Source organism: Vidua macroura, chromosome 4 (genome assembly GCF_024509145.1).
Source record: "Vidua macroura isolate BioBank_ID:100142 chromosome 4, ASM2450914v1, whole genome shotgun sequence".
Classification (NCBI taxonomy): domain Eukaryota; kingdom Metazoa; phylum Chordata; class Aves; order Passeriformes; family Viduidae; genus Vidua; species Vidua macroura.
In genome coordinates, this window is record NC_071574.1 from 1,880,504 (window position 1) to 1,897,193 (window position 16,690).

Sequence of the window (16,690 nt, forward strand, 5' to 3'; positions counted from 1 at the left end):
CACCGAGCCAGCCGCTCGAAGAGCTTCAGGCATGTCTCTGTCCTCAGGAGCGTGTCCTAGGATTTTCAGCCTCTGGAGCACCCAAGCAGGTGGCAACCGTAAGAAACAGCGCGAATCTTTCCCCTTTCCGTCGTATAAACTGTTCCTCACCAATCCAAAACATGATATATATATATATATATATAAATATTAAGCATAATACATTTGCACAAAATACATTAAATAAAATTTCACCTAAGCATTAAATATAACATATTTAAGTATTAATTTTAAATATTTATAGATTAGAAATAGGCATAAAAATGTATTTTGAGATATCTTGCGGTCTAAGTTCAAATATGCAAAGAGGTTTAGCTTCACGGGGAGTCAGTTATTTTTTTGCATGAGCTAAACACGCGTGACCAACTCCACACCTGGGACAAAATCATTCTGGTAACGGCTTTTTTTTTTTTTTTTTTTTTTTTTTTTTTTGCAAGCAAACTTAAATAAATTATTTAATCTAAAAGCTGGAAAATATCTTGGCATCTATTAAAAAGAGATTTTTTTGTTTGTTTGTTTACCAGCAGCGTGTTAGATTGTTTTTGAGGTTTCTCTTTAAAACACCCACAGCAGCTCCACCACGCTGGTCTGATACCACCTTGCATCTAATTATTTTCTTTTGAGGGGAAAAAATAAGTAATTTTTTTTGTCCACACTTTTCCTTCACAGCTCTGGTGCATCCTGACCGTTTCCCTGTCTCTCAGGCTGTGGGAGGATGTGGATATTTGTGAAATAAGCTTTTGGATGCCTGTGTTGCCAAAGCAATGGCCTCTCAAGAATTTACTGTGAGTGATTTTTAACGCTGTGCAATTAAGTAGGCCTAAGTTTAGAGACTGTAGTTACTGAAATATTTGAACGTTTTCTTACTTCTTGTTTTTTCAATATTTGGCATATTTAAAACAGGTGTTATACACTCACCAAAAGATGAAAAAATCAAAAACATGGCAAGACGGGATTCTGAGGGTTAGAACTGGCAGAAATCAGGTGAAAATTCAGACTTAACACTGTTGGATTTAATATCATCTACTACTGCCAGTGGCAGTCTAGCTGATTAGTGAAATAAATGGTCATTTTAAATTTGGGGTTTTTTTTTATTTTGCAGGCTACCTTGTTTGATGATAAAGGACAATGTCTGGAGAGTATCTTTATAAAATCTCAGGTATCTTTTGTTCAGAGTTGTTATTTTTACATCTGATTGTAGTTTGTCTTTCCGGCAGCATTTCAAACACTTGTTTAGTAGCCAAAGAGTAATTTTTCTTGTTGTTGATATGAATCTCTGCTACAGTGCAAATAATGGAAAGGGAAAACAGCTTCTATTTATTCATGGATCTTACTGTTTGTCCAGAAGCTTTCATGGAATTTTTCTTCCTTTGTGGTAAAAGCAGTGTATTACAGAGATATATGAAATAATCATTGGACCTAAGTGCTAGTGCTTTTTACAACATATGTATAAATAAAAGTATTATATGGCATCTCTGGTGTAGTAGGTCTAAGTACCTGATTTTTTTACATAAAAGTACTTAAAGGCTGTACTTATTTAAAACAAAGCTATATAATATTGTTTCTTTTGCAGTACTATTATGCACACACTGCTCCTCTCTCTTTTCCAGGTGTCTCCTGGAGATGATTTCGAAAGTGAGCGATATTTAATCACAGTTGAGGCAGTCAAAGGGAGTGAAAAGCCCTCTGAAGAGCAGCCAAAGAAAGCAGAAACTCCAGCAGTGGATAGAAATGGTGTAAAACCTGGTCTTCTACCCCCAAGACATCTCCCTGTCGGCTTGAAAAGGAAGTTTACGGTGTGTTTTTTCCCAAACTTTTCATGTTTACATGCAGTGTAAAATACAAGGGAAACATATTTTCATTAATGTAAATATGTACATAATTTCTTCCTCTTTTTTTTTTTACTCCAGAATGTGTTTTTTCCACGTTTAGGAGAGTTGGTTTAGCAGGATGGGTGTTGTTGAGCCTGCAGTAAAAATCACGAGGGCTCGAGGTTGTTGCTATGCGCCTGTGGAATATTTATGTGGATTTGATCAGAATGTAGTCCATGGAGTGTGCCCCATTTTCAACATCTGATTACAAAATGTGGATTAATTGGAAATTTCTCTCCCAGGGCTTCCAAGGGCCACGCCAAGTTGAGAAGAAAATACCAGCTGTGGAAGATGAAGCAAAACCAACAGTATTGCCTTCGTCTAAGGAGTGCCAGGGGAGTTTCCCATCCAAGTTTTATATCAGCTCTCCGTTGTTTTCTACGATTCGCAAGAAGGATGCAGAAACAAATCCCTCTGCAGGCAGTCAGGAAGAGGGATGTAGGGACAATGGCAGAGAGCAAATGTCTGTGTCCTCACTGCTTTCAGCTCCCTTTAGTGACAGCTGTGAGGGGACAGAGAAGCAAAACTCCCATCAGTTGGTTGTGAAGCCGGAATCTCCTCTCCTCCCTGGGCACGCGGGTCCCGGGGCAGTGTCCCACCACATCAGGAGCACAGCACAGATAATTGCTCTTCTGAAGTCTAAACCAGCACAAGGACACAGAGAGCAAACATCTAGAGTCACAGGCTGCCTTTCCAGGTTTCAGGCAGCAGACAATGCAGGTTTATGTGACAAAAAAAGCCCTGTCCTACCTGCTTTTTCAGGCGACCCTGCCGAGGGACTCCTTCCAGATACTCAGCACCTGCCTTTTGTGCAGGGAACTGTAAATGATACCAAGGTCTGGAATGCTCAAACACTTCCAAATTCAGCTGAACAACCTTGTGCTGAAGAAGTCACAGGACAGAGACAAGACAAAAAGGTAAATAATTTAAGTCAAGATTTACAAGATCACTGCAACACAAATAGTTACTTCCTACCTGAGTTGACTGTAAGTAGAATGAGTGACAGTCAGTTTGTCCCATCCTCAGGTGGCATTTTACCTTCAGCAAGTGCAACTACCTTTGAAAACAATCCCTTTGGATACAGGGAGCATTCAGGGACCGACAGTCTTAGGGAGAATTGCTCTGTGAAGATGCAGAGTGAGCTTCACCCAAGGCAAAATTCCGAGGGAGTGTCTAGTGACCCGGAGCTCTCTGGGGATGTGGCGTTGACTGAGGCTGGAATTGTGAAGGAGGAGTTCAGTTTGCAGGGCACAGGATGTAGTCCTGATGGGGAACTGATGGAGGTTAACTTTAACCTAATGGAGGCTTTTGATTTTAATGACATAGACAATGAAGATGTGTGTGAGAGAGAAGGGAAGGAATTCTCTGAGGGAGACATGCCTTCATGTAGCTTCCAGGGAGAAGATGTAGCACAAGGTGCTGCCTTGAGCCCTCGTTTGAAGCCTCATTCTTGCTGTGAAGTAGAGACACACAGCAAAAATGAAGTCAAATGTTCCAAATCTGATGGAGAGGGGGGTACACCACCCCAGCTTTGTGACAATGATGCCAGGAGAGCTGCAGAAGACGCTGCAAACCAGGCCAGAACCGAAGTGGAACTTGTAGGTGATGGACACAACGTAAAGGAGATCAGTGAGAGTCAATCAAGTTTTGAAGGCACAAACAAAGAGGAGGATCTGGATGGCTGTGCAGCACTCACCAGTAATGGCACATGCTGGGTAAAAAACCAGCACTCTGAGCTCTTGCCTGGTGACACCAGTGTTCAAGAATGTCACCCTGAAACCAGGCTGTTTGAGGCCACTGGAAGTCTTCCAGGTATTTCTCCCAGCAGAATAATTTCTGCCTTGGACAAAAAGACCAAGGAAGGAGTTACACAGCTTGGATGCATGGAATCCCCAGATATTGGCTCAGAGCACTTCTGGGCTTCTAAGAGTGATGACATGAAACCAGGCAGCCCTCTGCTGGCTTTGTCACAGAAATCAGATCCTTTAGGAACAGGTTATTCATCTCCAGAGGAAACAGCAGTAGGAGGAACTGTGTTGGAAAATGCAGAGAGCATCACTGCTTCTCCTGAAGCCTGCCAAGGAGAAACAATGGGGGTGGATTGCCTGAAATGCACAGCAGTGGCTGAGAATTCCTCAGGACTCCCTGCTTTGGTGAATGATATTGCTCTTCTGAGAGCTTTGACTCAGCATAGCACAGCATTAGAGAGCTTGCAAAGGTTGGAGGAAAATACCAGCATGTTCTGTGAAACAGACACTAAGGAGACCATTGAACCCCTTGAGAAGGATGGAGGTTAGGTCAGCTTCTATTTCAAACTGGATTCTGTATGTCTGTACCTGTTTGACTTCTCTCATTTCTCCTCACATTTAGAAATACTTTTAGAGTGTTGTGTTGTGTAGGCTCCCTCATGAAATTTGTACTGTTCAAAGCAACATTGTGAGCTCCAAGTCTGTTTGCTCTCATTCAGTTAAATGCTAACTCTGCCATTTGTTGCATGGGTAAGGTTTGCAAGACCTGTAAATATTCAGATGTTTTAATGTAAAAAAACCCCAGACTATTGACTGTAACTCACTGTGCTTTTCCATCTCTTGTAGCTATAAAAGAGTTTACAGAAATGCCTTACTCAGAAAGTTTTCAGGCATCTTCCTGTTCATACTTTGATTCTCCTGGCCTTATGGTAACCAATTTTTGACTACATATATTTATCTGTACAAGATAAATTCATTTTCCACCTGGCTTCTGGAATAAAATTCTTGGTTTATGGAACCATAGAGGTTGAGCTACAAATTGCTTAGAGGCATTGTTTATGAAGCTGGTAATAAACAGAGGATGTCATATTTGACGATATTCAGGAGGCCTCATGTATGACAAGAAACTTAATGAAAAGTGTAGTATTTAGTAATGTTTAATATCCCATTAATATGACTGGTACTTCTCCTTCCCTACCCTATCTTTTACCACCTTTTTGGGTTTTTTTTCAGTATCTTTTAAAATATATGGCTTTCCTTGGAATTTTAGCATTTGGGTTGAAATACATTGGGAAAACTGTTTGTGTTTGATAATTCACATTGATTTTTATCCAATGCTATTAATAGCCTTTTTTTCTTTTTCAATCCATCTAAAGCTTAAAGGAAGATTTTTTAAATCCTTCCCTATTTCCTGTTCCATTTAAAAAGCAAACGTTTTTTATCCTGTCATGGATGGTCCTGGCTCCCAAATAAAAAAGCTGTAACTGAAAAGGCTTCCTTTGTATAAATACAAGACAATTCTTAGCCTAAATTTTCACTTTAAATGGTTATTAAATTGTTAGACTAACTAGGTTTTGATACTTTCCTGTGCAGCCCAATTGTGTGGACAATTTATTCCAGGAGACAGAGGCATATATTGTACCAATAGCAGCAGCCCAGAGGGACCCTGGGACATCTGACTGGCAACCAAAGGTACCATTTCTGTGGAACTCAAGTATAATTAACAGCGTTTCCTAAATTTCAGTTAAATTGTTTGCTAATTGTAATGTATTGCACTAAGTCCTAATAAAATTTTAACCAGTTCTCGTAATTTTTAGTACAGTTCACTGCAGGAAGTTTTCCAGGAGAGTTTTAAACTCAAATTACAAGGGGAAAAAAAAAAACACTTTTTTTTTTTTGTTTGTTTTTCTTCTGCAGAGTCAACAGGTTATTTTTGTTGTATGTGTAAAAAGTACCTGTATTGACTGTAGATAGTTGCAGAGCAGTTTTTACTTGCTGTTAGTGATAATTCCAATGCATTGTGCAGCCTGTTGCCTTCCAAGGTCACCAAGTGAAAGGATCAGCAGCTAGTGAGGTCATGTTGAGAGCTCCATGCTCCCAGCTAGGATGGCAGCAGCACCCAGAGAACATGGATTTTGCAGCTGAGACTTTTTTCTCACCCCTCTTTTCGAGGAATTATGACCTTTATGACTTCAGACAGGTAAAACATTTTTGTGTTGAGTTATCCATACTAACCTTAGTGCAAGAAAGTGTCCTGTCAATTTAAGATAGAAAATAGCTCATTTTTAAACTGCTGCAGTCATATCAAAACAAATTATTTTTACTTACCTTTGTCATAGAACTTCATAATGTGTGACTTGTTTTTTTCTGCTCCTTTGATCAGTTGCACTTTGGAAAAAAGAAGATACAACAGTTTAATTTCTGACAAGATTTTGCTTATGCTTTTTTTTTTTTTAAATAAAGTCTCCAAGTTCCAGGAGCCTTCATAAGGATGATGTTGATTTCATCAGAGAAGGGAATTTTCAGATGAAGCCTGATGTTATTGAAGAGCCAGGAATAAATGAGTCCTGTAAGTGAGAGTAAAAGGAGAAGGGGCAGTGATAGGCCTGAAAATTTCTGCATGACTTGAGCGCTTCACGTGTTTTTCCTAGCACTGGCATTGGCTGTGCCACCGTGGACCATGCCACACCCACCCTCTGACCTGAGACAAGCACAGTGGGCTGCCTGGGAACCTGGCAAGGTGGGGATTGACTGGCTCTTGCAGATATTTTTGGCTTTGTTTCCTGTGTGTTCGTGGCAGTTTCTTCTTTTTGAAGCTTGTTTTATCTCAACTCTGAGAGACATTTTTCAGTTGTTTAGAATGATGAGAGAGAGAACACTGGTGACAGAGCTGTAAGCAGGGATTTTTTCCAGTCATTCACCTGCCATGTTAATTCTTCACCTGTAGATTTCATCAGAGCTGACTTCCCCACTTGATCCAGACTCCGCAATTTCTCCACCTTGGGGAAGTGAAGAGACTGTTGGAGACATCCAGGAGCCCCTGACACGTGGGATCTTATCAAGTGAACCAGAAGTCCCAGATTTCTTGTTCAGTAAGAATTTACAGATTTATACTGGCACCTCACAGTGGTTTTAGCTGAAAAATCTCTGAGGATGCTCGAAGCACAGTGAATTGGGCTATCATAGACAGTTAATCTGCCAGTTATATTCTCCCTGAAACAGACTTGAGTGGAGGGATTTAGTTTTATAAAGAAAAATCAGCTTCTAGTTTGGGGGCAAAAAGGCTGTAAGCTAAGCTTCTAAATGATATCTATGTTTTTATTTACCTGCTTTGAGTTTTCTTCCATATTCAGCTGTCCTCTGACCCTCTCCCATTTGACATCTCTCTAACTGTCACCAATGATAATTAATTTAGCCAAAAGGATGCTTTTGGGTAGTAACAGCTTATTTATCAGCAATTTTTAATATTAATTCATAGGTTTGTAGGTTATCTTTTGGAAAAAAAAACAGCAAGTGTTAAACTGGGTGTTTTCTAGTTGGCAGCTGTCAGTGACATCAGATTAATGACCTCCAAAATATAACCATGTTTAAATAATGGTCTTTTATACAAGCAGAGTGGCTTCATAATGTGTTCTGAATATGGAGATTTCAAACAAAATTTAGACATTTTAATTTCAAAGAACTTAAAAAAGAATCACACAAAATCTATGATTTAGTACAATACTGAACAGAAGCAATCCAGAGAGCTTCCCAGTTAGAAGACAGGGTGTAAAAGGAAGAATTCAGAATTCCTTCCTTTTGGCACGTCTGAAGTGCCATCCCTAGGTGCTCCAGGTTGCCTGTAAGCTGTGTTTGCCCCACAGCCCGGGAGAAATCCAGCTGTCCACGGGAACGCAGCCTCCCAGCGTTCACGCCCACGAGGAAAACTCGGACTCCCTTTGTCGCTCGGACTCCCTTTGTCACTCTTCCTGCCACCCACGAGATTCCTGACACGTTTTACCCCCCTGAGAGCGAGGAGCTCCAGCAGTCTTTGGGCTCTTCGGGAGGCAATTTGTGCAGCGAGTCAGCGGCATTTCCTAGGAGCGCTCCCGGCCCCCAGGACAGGAATTATGAAACCTCTGTGTTTGGGGAGTACACGGAAGATGGACAAAGGGGATCTGTGCCACCTAATGTGACTGCCCAAGCCAGACAAAGCAAGTGGCTGAAGTATCAAAGCAGCGCTCGGAGTGATCTGATCCCTGCAAACAGCGCTGAAGGGGAAGAGGAGGATGACATCTGTGCCCGGAGCGTCCTCGGAATGCCGCCGGGTGACACAGGAGAGGGCAGAGCCGTGAATGCAAGTGCTCCCTGCTCTGCGCCGCTGCTGCCAGCCAGGAGCTCGCCTGGGGAACGCTCCGGGGCTGCGGAGAGCAGCCAGGCAGATCCGGTTTCATTGGGGACGGTGCTTTACCCGCACTTAAGGCAGACACCTCTGGCACAAAAGGTGTTGAGTCACCTGAGCTGCCGTGCCGGAACAGGAGAGGGCCAGGTGTGTAACTGCTCGGGCAAACAGGGCTATCACTGGCACTAACTCATTGCTCTGGCCAAAGGGGCTGCATTTATCTGATTTCCTGCAGATGTTATCACTATGATTGGATGAAATGCTTCTACCTACTAGTGACACCAAAAAATGTATGTTTTTAAGTGCCGTGACTAATCCTATGTAAAGGTAATTCCTTGGCAAACACTGTGCTAGATTTTTAATCTGAATGTTGAAGGCAGGAAAATGAAAGAAAAGCTGCTGGGCTGTTTTGACATCTGTAATTGGTAAGAAATTGTGTGCACCGAGGGTTTTTCTTAATTGTGGTATCAGCATCATTTTAATCAACACCCGTTTTTGCTTCAAGGCGTAGTGTCTGACTTCAAAATACTACAAATTCCTTCAGTTCTAGTTGTGTAAAAGCCAAGTTACAGCCCTGAATAAGCACCTGAAAATTTAGCACAGGTGTTTGTGATCATTAGGCAGATGGAGTAAGGTGGGGGGAAGCACCAAACCAACCACAAGTTAGGTTTTTAAAGCTGTCAAATGGTTTTGAGAGTTGAAAGAAATGTTAACTCTTTCTCTTTTTTTTTAAAGTTTTTCGGTTCTTTAAAACTGTCCAGTACAGTATTTGTGTGAAATAGAGGTGAGGAAATAACTAATATATTTCATATATACACTAGTACACATTGTGTGCATTTTGATACAAATATATATATATATTTTTATATATATATATATATATATATATATACATATATATATACATATATATATATATATATATATATGTAAAATCCATTTATACCAGACTTAAAGAGCTTATCAAGACAGTTATAATTAATTCATTTCTGTGCAAAAATGGTGTTTAAAATGGGGCTTGTGTGCTCCTTCCCCATGCCCAGTGCTGAAAAATATGGTTTTGAACTAACTAAAACTTACTCTAAAGCCTTTGAAAGTATTATCTGTGTTATTGTAAATGCATGCTGTTTGGCAAGGAGCAAATTTTAACCTCATGGTGCATCCTAACTGGCAGCCCAAGCTCTAAGAAAATGTATTTTCACAAATCTGCAAAATTAGTCTCATTCAAAGTCTTACAGTTTTTAATGGTTTCTTTTCCTGGGTCTTTTTAGGACATAACAATTTCTGAGTTGTCTTTTCCTCCTGTGGATAAAGTGAAACACGCCAATCTTCCTAAAAGGAAGGTTTCCATCCCAGCTGTGTTTCAGTCTCACACTCACTACAAGCAGGTTTTTAAAGCTGCTCTGACAGGTAAGTCTCTGCTCTGGAATGCTGTCATTTTAAACTTTGCCTATTAAAACAACAGGGTGCATTTCATTTTTTAATATATGTACTGAAATGTATTCAGTCTATACCCAAAATTGCAAAAACAAACCAAAAAGACAATACACTTCTGTTCAACTATGTAACCTCAGGGCTGTTTCCAGTCTTAAGATACCTAAGCCTTTTTTTTTTCCCCTGGAATAAATGGATTTTTCAGGTCACATGGTTTCTTTTAGGACTCAGATTAAATATTTTTATTTGGGATGGAAATCTTCCAATGGAAATAGATTTGTTTGAATGTTGTGTAGCTGTGTAAGCATTTCAAGGGTGTGCTAATGATTCTGTTCTTCTCCTTTCCCCACCAAGAGCAATTGAACATAATGCTGTTTGAGTTGGCACAGAGACTGCACAATGCCCTCTCCAAAGTGGATATATCATTTTACACTGCAGTGAAAGATGGGCAAAGCCAGAGCCAAGGAAGCTGTGCTCCACTCTGCAACCACATGCACCCTGCTAAGCTGGTGATGGTCAAAAAAGAAGGTCAAAACAAGGTGCTCTTTTATTCCTTGTGGTTTTACACTTTTGGGGTGAAAGCATCCATTGCTTTCTCTTTTTTTCTTGCTTGCTTTAGTGCTCATGGACTTCTTTTCCCCTCCTTTCCCTTGCAGGGCCGTTTGTTCTATGCCTGTGATGCCCCAAAAGCTGAGCAGTGCTCCTTTTTCAAGTGGGTTGAAGATGTGCACCCCACACAGACAAAATCCAGACCCAGCACAGTGCTCCATGACACAAAAAGTATTGGGACATACCTCAGGAGTAAAAAGATTGCTGTCTATGAGGAATGCCAGCTTTTGGTGAGGTATCCTGAAATGCTGTGTGAATTCAAGGTTTATAGATACTCCAGTTGCTCAGGCTTTCAGCAGGATTTAACACGTTTTCTCTATATTTAAAGAGTAAATGTTTCTTTCTGCAAAGAAATGCAAGAGCTAAATTAGCGAAGGAAAAATATTTATAGCAATGGTATTCTTTTTAGCAAGAATCAAAACTGCTGACCAGCAACTTGATCAATTGCTTAATGTCAGAACTGTTGCATTTGAATTATTGTTCATTTAATCCTCAGCAGGAGAATTTGATTTATTCTCTTCAAGATTCTAATTCTTATGCCAGAAGTCATCTCAAAGGCTATTCTGTGCTGTTTAACTGTAGAGAAAACAATTTAATTGTGGCTGAATATGAGGGAATTCTGCAGTCAAGATAAATGTATTCAGAATTTGCTAATGTAAAATGATGTACACCCACTCGGTCCAATCTGTGGAGGTTTGTTATTTTTGGTGCTGAATCCAAAATGTGTCGATGGTTTACATACTTTTTTTTAATTACAATTTCCCAGGAAAGCCTTTGAAATTCCAACACAGCGGTACAGTAAGTTCAAGAAATTTATGAATACACCTGCCAGCTTTGATGGTGACTCCAAACCCAAACTGTACCTGAAACTAAGCAGAAAGGAGCATTCTTCTCTCTACAGCAAAGGTGAGCACATCTTACACACCCAATTTAAAAGGGGGCAGTGGGAGAAGCTTATGAGGACTCTGTGTGGTTTTTTTGGCAGATGACATCTGGGTTGTTTCCAAGACTCTGAACTTTGATCCCATCGATACTTTCATTGCAAGCAGTGCTTTCTTTGGACCATCCTCCAACAATGAAATAGAATTGCTACCACTGAAAGGCTACAGTCCCTCCAACTGGAGATCCAACAGTGAGTTCCACAGCAGCATTCAGAACTGTGGGAAACAACTAAGGAAAAATCCAGCCAGCAGTGAAGGATGAGTTTAGAATTTCTCAAATCTCACACACTGTTTAATTCACAGTGTTTTTTTCCCTTGTATGTTGGAATATATAATTTGAATACAGTAATTAACGCAATTAAACCTGCAAAGTCACTGGCAAATTCCAAATGGGTGGGAAAGAAATGAGAATAATATGGAGAAAGTAATAAATTATGTAATATGATATACAATGCAAGGTGACCGTCAGCGTGCAAGTAAAAGGAGTATGTTTTTACTGTCCTTGAAAAACAAAATGCAGAAACCTCAAAGTCTGTGATTCTGCAAAAGTTTCTCAGTTCTGCTGTTGAATTAAGTTGAAGCTTTGTGGTTGTTTTGTTTTGTAAATGAAGAAGATAAAATCAGTTAATTACTCTTCTGGCATTTTATAATTAATTTCTGTAGCTGATTTGCAATTTCTGCTCTATTCATTTCTTTCTCCTTTTGTTTTTCTGTGGCCCTTCCAGTGTGCGTTCATGCCTTGCTGGTTTGTAATGCCAGTGGTGAGCTGGCATCCTTAAGGAACATGGAGGAGCACTTCAATCCATCCACATTACCACTGATCCCCTATCTCCTGAAAATGTGAGTTACTGTCCTGTGATGCTGTGAGCAGTCCAGTGCAGGAATATCAGAACCAGGAGATACAAACTGTATCATATCACAACTTTTGGCTATTTTTTGTTTTCTTAGGAATTTTAATTCTGAAAATACTCCAAAAAGAGTCAACAAAAGGAAATTTACTCCACCTGCCATGAGCCTGAAATGCTCAATGATGTCTGGCCCTGTGAGCTCTGAAGTGGCAATGGCAGTGGCTGAAGACATGATCCAAAGGTTCTCCCTGAACCCAGACCAAGCAGCATCGCTGATTCACGTAGCTCAGATGATGGCCTGTGAAAACCCCAAACCAGGGGAGGAACAGCAGAGCTTCCCCATCACAATCATACGTGGTACACAGCCAAGAATTGTGGCATTTCCTGCTATTCTGTCTTTGCACAAATGTTGATTAATGGGAAATGCCATTAATATGAAATGGCAAAATCAGCCCCTCTGATAATGTCTGTGACATTAATACATCCATTCTGTCAGCACAAAGATTTGCCCCATTAAATTAAATTAAAATTTAAATTTAAATTAAATTAAGTTTTGGTTCTGCCTTTTGCAGGGTTTCACTGAAGCATGGGAGGTTTTGCCTAGAAATACCTATACACAAAACTGGAGTTATTTAGTATCTTCAGCTTTTTTCTTTTCCTATTAAAACCACTTTTTATCATGCATTAGCTTTGTTTTTTTGTAAGTGTAAGCAAGCCATGCAATTTTTGTTTAGAGGAGTCACAGCATAACTGAAGTTAAAGCAATTGATTCAAACTTTCTAGGAAAATCTCACTTACAACTTGGGCTTTTTCTTCCAAAATACCAGGTGTTTTTGGAGCTGGTAAGAGCTACTTGCTGTCTGTGGTGATCTTGTTCCTCGTGCAGCTCTTTGAAAGCAGTGAAGCTACAGAGGGTCCGAGGGCAACTCCGTGGAAACTCCTCATTGCTTCTTCCACCAACGTTGCTGTGGACAGGATACTGCTGGGGTGGGTTACTGAGGCTTTTATGGACTCTTCTTCCAAAACCAATAACACACTTAGATTGGAGTGATGATTGTGTTGGTATTTCCTGAAAAACACATGAAAAAGATTGATTTATTTCCCTAAGAAGTGCCACACACAGGCTTTAATTTTACCTCAGCTCTTTTGCACAGTTAAAAGAGTGAAGGCTACATAAAACATGTACAGAAGACTACTTTAGGCTCTGCTCTCATCAAATATGCTATTAAAGTCCATCATGACAAAGTAGTACTGCTCAGGAATCTTTGGGATGTAGCAGGAGGGGAAGGAGGAGCAGAGAGAATCAGATTTGTGAAAATTTAGCATGAAGGAAATGTAGGGTTTGGAAGGAAAAGGGAAGGGAAGATACATATGGAAGACTATGAGAGGGGAATCATCAAGGCATTAAGCATTTTGGAGGCAAATGATGAGGAGGTAATTTATTTTGATTTTGTTGAATTACTGAGGTACTTCATCTTATTAATCACGCAAGTTTGTGTTCCTCAGTGTTCTGCCGTGTCTTTTGAAACCACTTTTAAAGTTTTCAATATTTCTTTTTTCCATTTCTGTAATGTTTATCATTGCTTTTTCTTTCAAGTCTGCTCGATCTTGGATTTGAGGATTTTATAAGAGTGGGAAGTATAAGGAAAATCACGAAAGCAATTCTTCCCCATAGGTAAGAAACCTCTTTGAGGGATCTGAAGCAATTTGGGGTAGATTAATACACTGTTGTAAATTGCTGTTATGTATAAAGTATGGTTATTTTTCCAAGCACTGCTAGCTTTGGTTACTGTAATGTATGTTACAAAATCTTCTTTGAAGTTTGCATGCAGGCTCAGGAAATGAAAATGAGCAGCTGAAAGAGCTGCTTGCTCTCATGAAAGAAGATTTGACTCCAGCTGAGAAACTGTATGTCAGGAAGAGCATTGAGCAGCATAAACTGGGGACCAATAAAACTATTCTGCAACAGGTACAGTCAAAGAGATGGGATGGGAAAGCATGGATTTGCTGTGTCTTATCTGCAGGGCCCAGCAAATGGGAAGTGGGAATCCCCTCTCACACCTGCCAAGCTCCTGGTTTGAAAATATCAAGTGAATGTTAGGTTTGATTGCACAGGTATAGCTTAGTGTCCTGTTTCTAAAAATAAATTTATGTGTGTTCTCCTGCTATAGTTAGGTGCTGCACAGAGATGAACTATGAAATGACCCTTTTTGCCTGCCTGTTTTCTCCTTGCTGATGGAAGGTGAAGGTGGTGGGAGTGACGTGTGCTGCCTGCCCCTTCCCTTGCCTGAACGCGCTCAGGTTTCCTGTGGTGGTGCTGGATGAGTGCAGCCAGATGACTGAACCTGCTTCTCTCCTCCCCATCGCCAGGTACAGCCTTCCCGAGGGGCCTCAGCAGGGACACAAGCTCCCAGCAGCGCCAGGCTCCACACCTGTGTGAGCACATGGACCCCGAGGCCTCGCCTCAGCGAGCAAGAAGAGGGGTTGTAAACTGAGGCCTGTCCCAGGGTGTCACTCAACTGGGGTGGAGAAGGAAGGCTGGTGGGAAGCAGCGTGACACAGAAACACAGCTTTGGTTATGCACCCTTTAACATGCTTTTTAGAACACTGTTTTTTTTCCACATTCCTTTTTAGGTTTCAGTGTGAAAAGCTCGTCCTTGTTGGCGACCCCAAGCAACTGCCACCAACTATTCAAGGGTCTGAGAGTGTTCATGGGCAGGGATTGGAGCAGACTCTCTTTGACCGCCTCTGCTTAATGGTAGGTGCTGCTTGAACACACGTTTGAAAAAGGTGGAGAGCGGAGTTGTAAGTCCCCTGAAGTCACACGGGGAATTGTGGTTCAGGTGTCAGAGGATCAGGGTTTCAGCATTGCAAAATAAGATAAAATCACAGAATGGTTTGGGTTGTAAGGGACCTCCGAGGTCACCCAATCCAAGCCCCCACCACAGACGGGGACACCTTCCCACTAGACCAGGTTGCTCCGAGCTCCATCCACGTGAGCTCTTCCCAGCCCCCACCTGTCTCTCCTCATCCTTTAGGGACACGTCCCCATTCTTCTCCGGACACAGTACCGCTGTCACCCTGCCCTCAGTGCCATCGCCAACGAGCTCTTCTACGACGGGAGCCTCATCGATGGCATTTCCGAGGAGGACAGGGCTCCTTTATTGGAATGGCTCCCGACACTCTGCTTTTATAGCGTTCATGGCGTGGAGCAAGTGAGTTCCTCAACACTTCTTACATAAAAAAGTCAGTATTGTCGGTTTGCCTCCATTCCTTTTTGCTTTGTTGGTGAGAGCTAATGTGGGAATCTTTCTCCCTCTTCCCAGGTTGAAAGAGACAACAGCTTTTATAACATGGCAGAAGCTCATTTTACAGTCAAGCTCATCCAGTCTCTGATTGCAAGTGGAATAGAAGGAGCCGATATTGGCGTGATTACCCTTTATAAATCACAGATGTATAAGGTTTGTATCGTAAATCAATAAAGCCATTTTCTTAAAGGTACGCTGAGTAGCCAAACTCCTCCCTCTTCCCTATTTCTTTGCCCCCAGATCCAGAATTTGCTCAGTGGGGTTCACTCCGAGGCTTTTGAAGTCAAGTCTGTCCAGGTGTCCACGGTGGATGCGTTCCAAGGTGCTGAGAGGGAAGTCATCGTGCTGTCCTGTGTCAGGACAAGGCACTTTGGGTTCATAGACTCGGAGAAGAGGATGAACGTGGCACTAACGAGGGCCAAGAGGCACCTGCTGATTGTGGGAAGTCTGCCCTGTCTGAGCAGGAACAGGCTGTGGGGAAGAGTGATTCACCACTGCAGAGGTAAGGGTTTCTTGGCTGGGGTTTTTGAAACCTTGCACCTCATTATCTTTCATTAGACTATGTATAATACACCTTACAGTGTTTATATACTGTATAATAACATATAAAGTATGTGGTATGTACACTAGATCAACCACTATATTCATTACATATAACCTCCAATGTTTAGCATTACATGGAAAATCTAATATATTGCAAGAAAATGCAAGCATGTGCAAGTTGCACATTTGCAGTTTTACCTGCAAACTCTTTTTATGTTCAAAGGGGTTTTTTGAATTTAGTAATGGAACTTTACCTGCTTGGCTGACATCAAAGAAAGCATCTTGTTGGTGACTGAACTCCACAGAGCCGTTTTCCAAGCAGAAATATCACAGCCAGTCAATACGCTGGAGGGAACAGATGTTGGCATTGCCAGGGGCTGGTTCCATGGTGGGTGCTGTAGAGACAGATGTAATTATCCTGTTTATTGCTGCTTTTAGGATGGGAAAATGGCTTACAACACGCAAGGCAGTGTGAGCAGCAGCTGAATGACATTCTCAAGTCTTACTTGGAGAGCTGGGAGGAAGAAGAACAGCGTAAGAAAAAGGAAAAATAAAATATGTATTGGTTTTATGAACAGAATATTAACTGCTTGTCTATAGCAATAGCTCTGGTAATTTGTAATCTAGTATTTATTTAATGTGGGGTATTTTTGTTTGGACCTCAGTGCACTTATACTTCTGTTTGACCTTGTGGTCATAAGACTAAAAATTATTAAAGTGACTTCATTTGGTTGATAACCATAAATGGAGTGACTTTTCCTGCTTGAGAAGTGATAGCCTTTTATGCTTAGTGTCGTTAACAATACTAGTGGTATTCCATTGTTCTTCAGATTAAAACACCGTGGTGTTTTAGAACAATTCTGTCACCTTCCATATTCACAGGTAGGTCGCATCCAGGAAGGAGCTTGTCTAAAACAATTAAAAGGCCCCTTCCACAGCTTTTGGGAAAACCTTAAGCACCATCTTAA

General features: G+C 41.1%; 1 protein-coding gene across 5 annotated transcripts; it reads left to right on the forward strand.

The window, feature by feature from the left end:
- Positions 1-28: 28 nt before the first annotated feature.
- ZGRF1 (zinc finger GRF-type containing 1) lies at positions 29-16,461 on the forward strand. 5 transcript variants are annotated; one of them, XM_053976170.1, is made up of 29 exons: positions 29-98; positions 709-824; positions 943-1,023; positions 1,142-1,198; positions 1,650-1,835; positions 2,153-4,202; positions 4,505-4,587; positions 5,252-5,350; positions 5,685-5,858; positions 6,122-6,227; positions 6,310-6,398; positions 6,606-6,750; positions 7,522-8,186; positions 9,311-9,449; positions 9,828-10,012; positions 10,130-10,317; positions 10,849-10,988; positions 11,068-11,214; positions 11,749-11,863; positions 11,972-12,228; positions 12,699-12,858; positions 13,469-13,546; positions 13,693-13,840; positions 14,114-14,241; positions 14,506-14,629; positions 14,910-15,086; positions 15,198-15,332; positions 15,420-15,681; positions 16,161-16,461. In XM_053976170.1, the coding sequence occupies exons 2-29, from the start codon at positions 804-806 to the stop codon at positions 16,274-16,276; spliced, it is 6,255 nt and encodes a 2,084-aa protein (XP_053832145.1). In that variant the 5' UTR covers positions 29-98; positions 709-803; the 3' UTR covers positions 16,277-16,461. The 5 variants fall into 5 exon arrangements, with proteins under 5 accessions (XP_053832145.1, XP_053832148.1, XP_053832147.1 ...); XM_053976173.1 differs by lacking the exon at positions 5,685-5,858; XM_053976172.1 differs by lacking the exon at positions 943-1,023.
- Positions 16,462-16,690: the final 229 nt, after the last annotated feature.

What these genes read in the sequence shown, in the direction of transcription:
- ZGRF1 (XM_053976170.1), top strand. Translation starts at nt 804, where the DNA reads ATGGCCTCTCAAGAATTTACT. An exon ending in TGGCCTCTCAAGAATTTACT is followed by an intron (nt 825 to 942) that starts GTGAGTGATTTT and finishes TATTTAAAACAG; the next exon opens with GTGTTATACACTCACCAAAA. An exon ending in GTATCTTTATAAAATCTCAG is followed by an intron (nt 1,199 to 1,649) that starts GTATCTTTTGTT and finishes TCTCTTTTCCAG; the next exon opens with GTGTCTCCTGGAGATGATTT.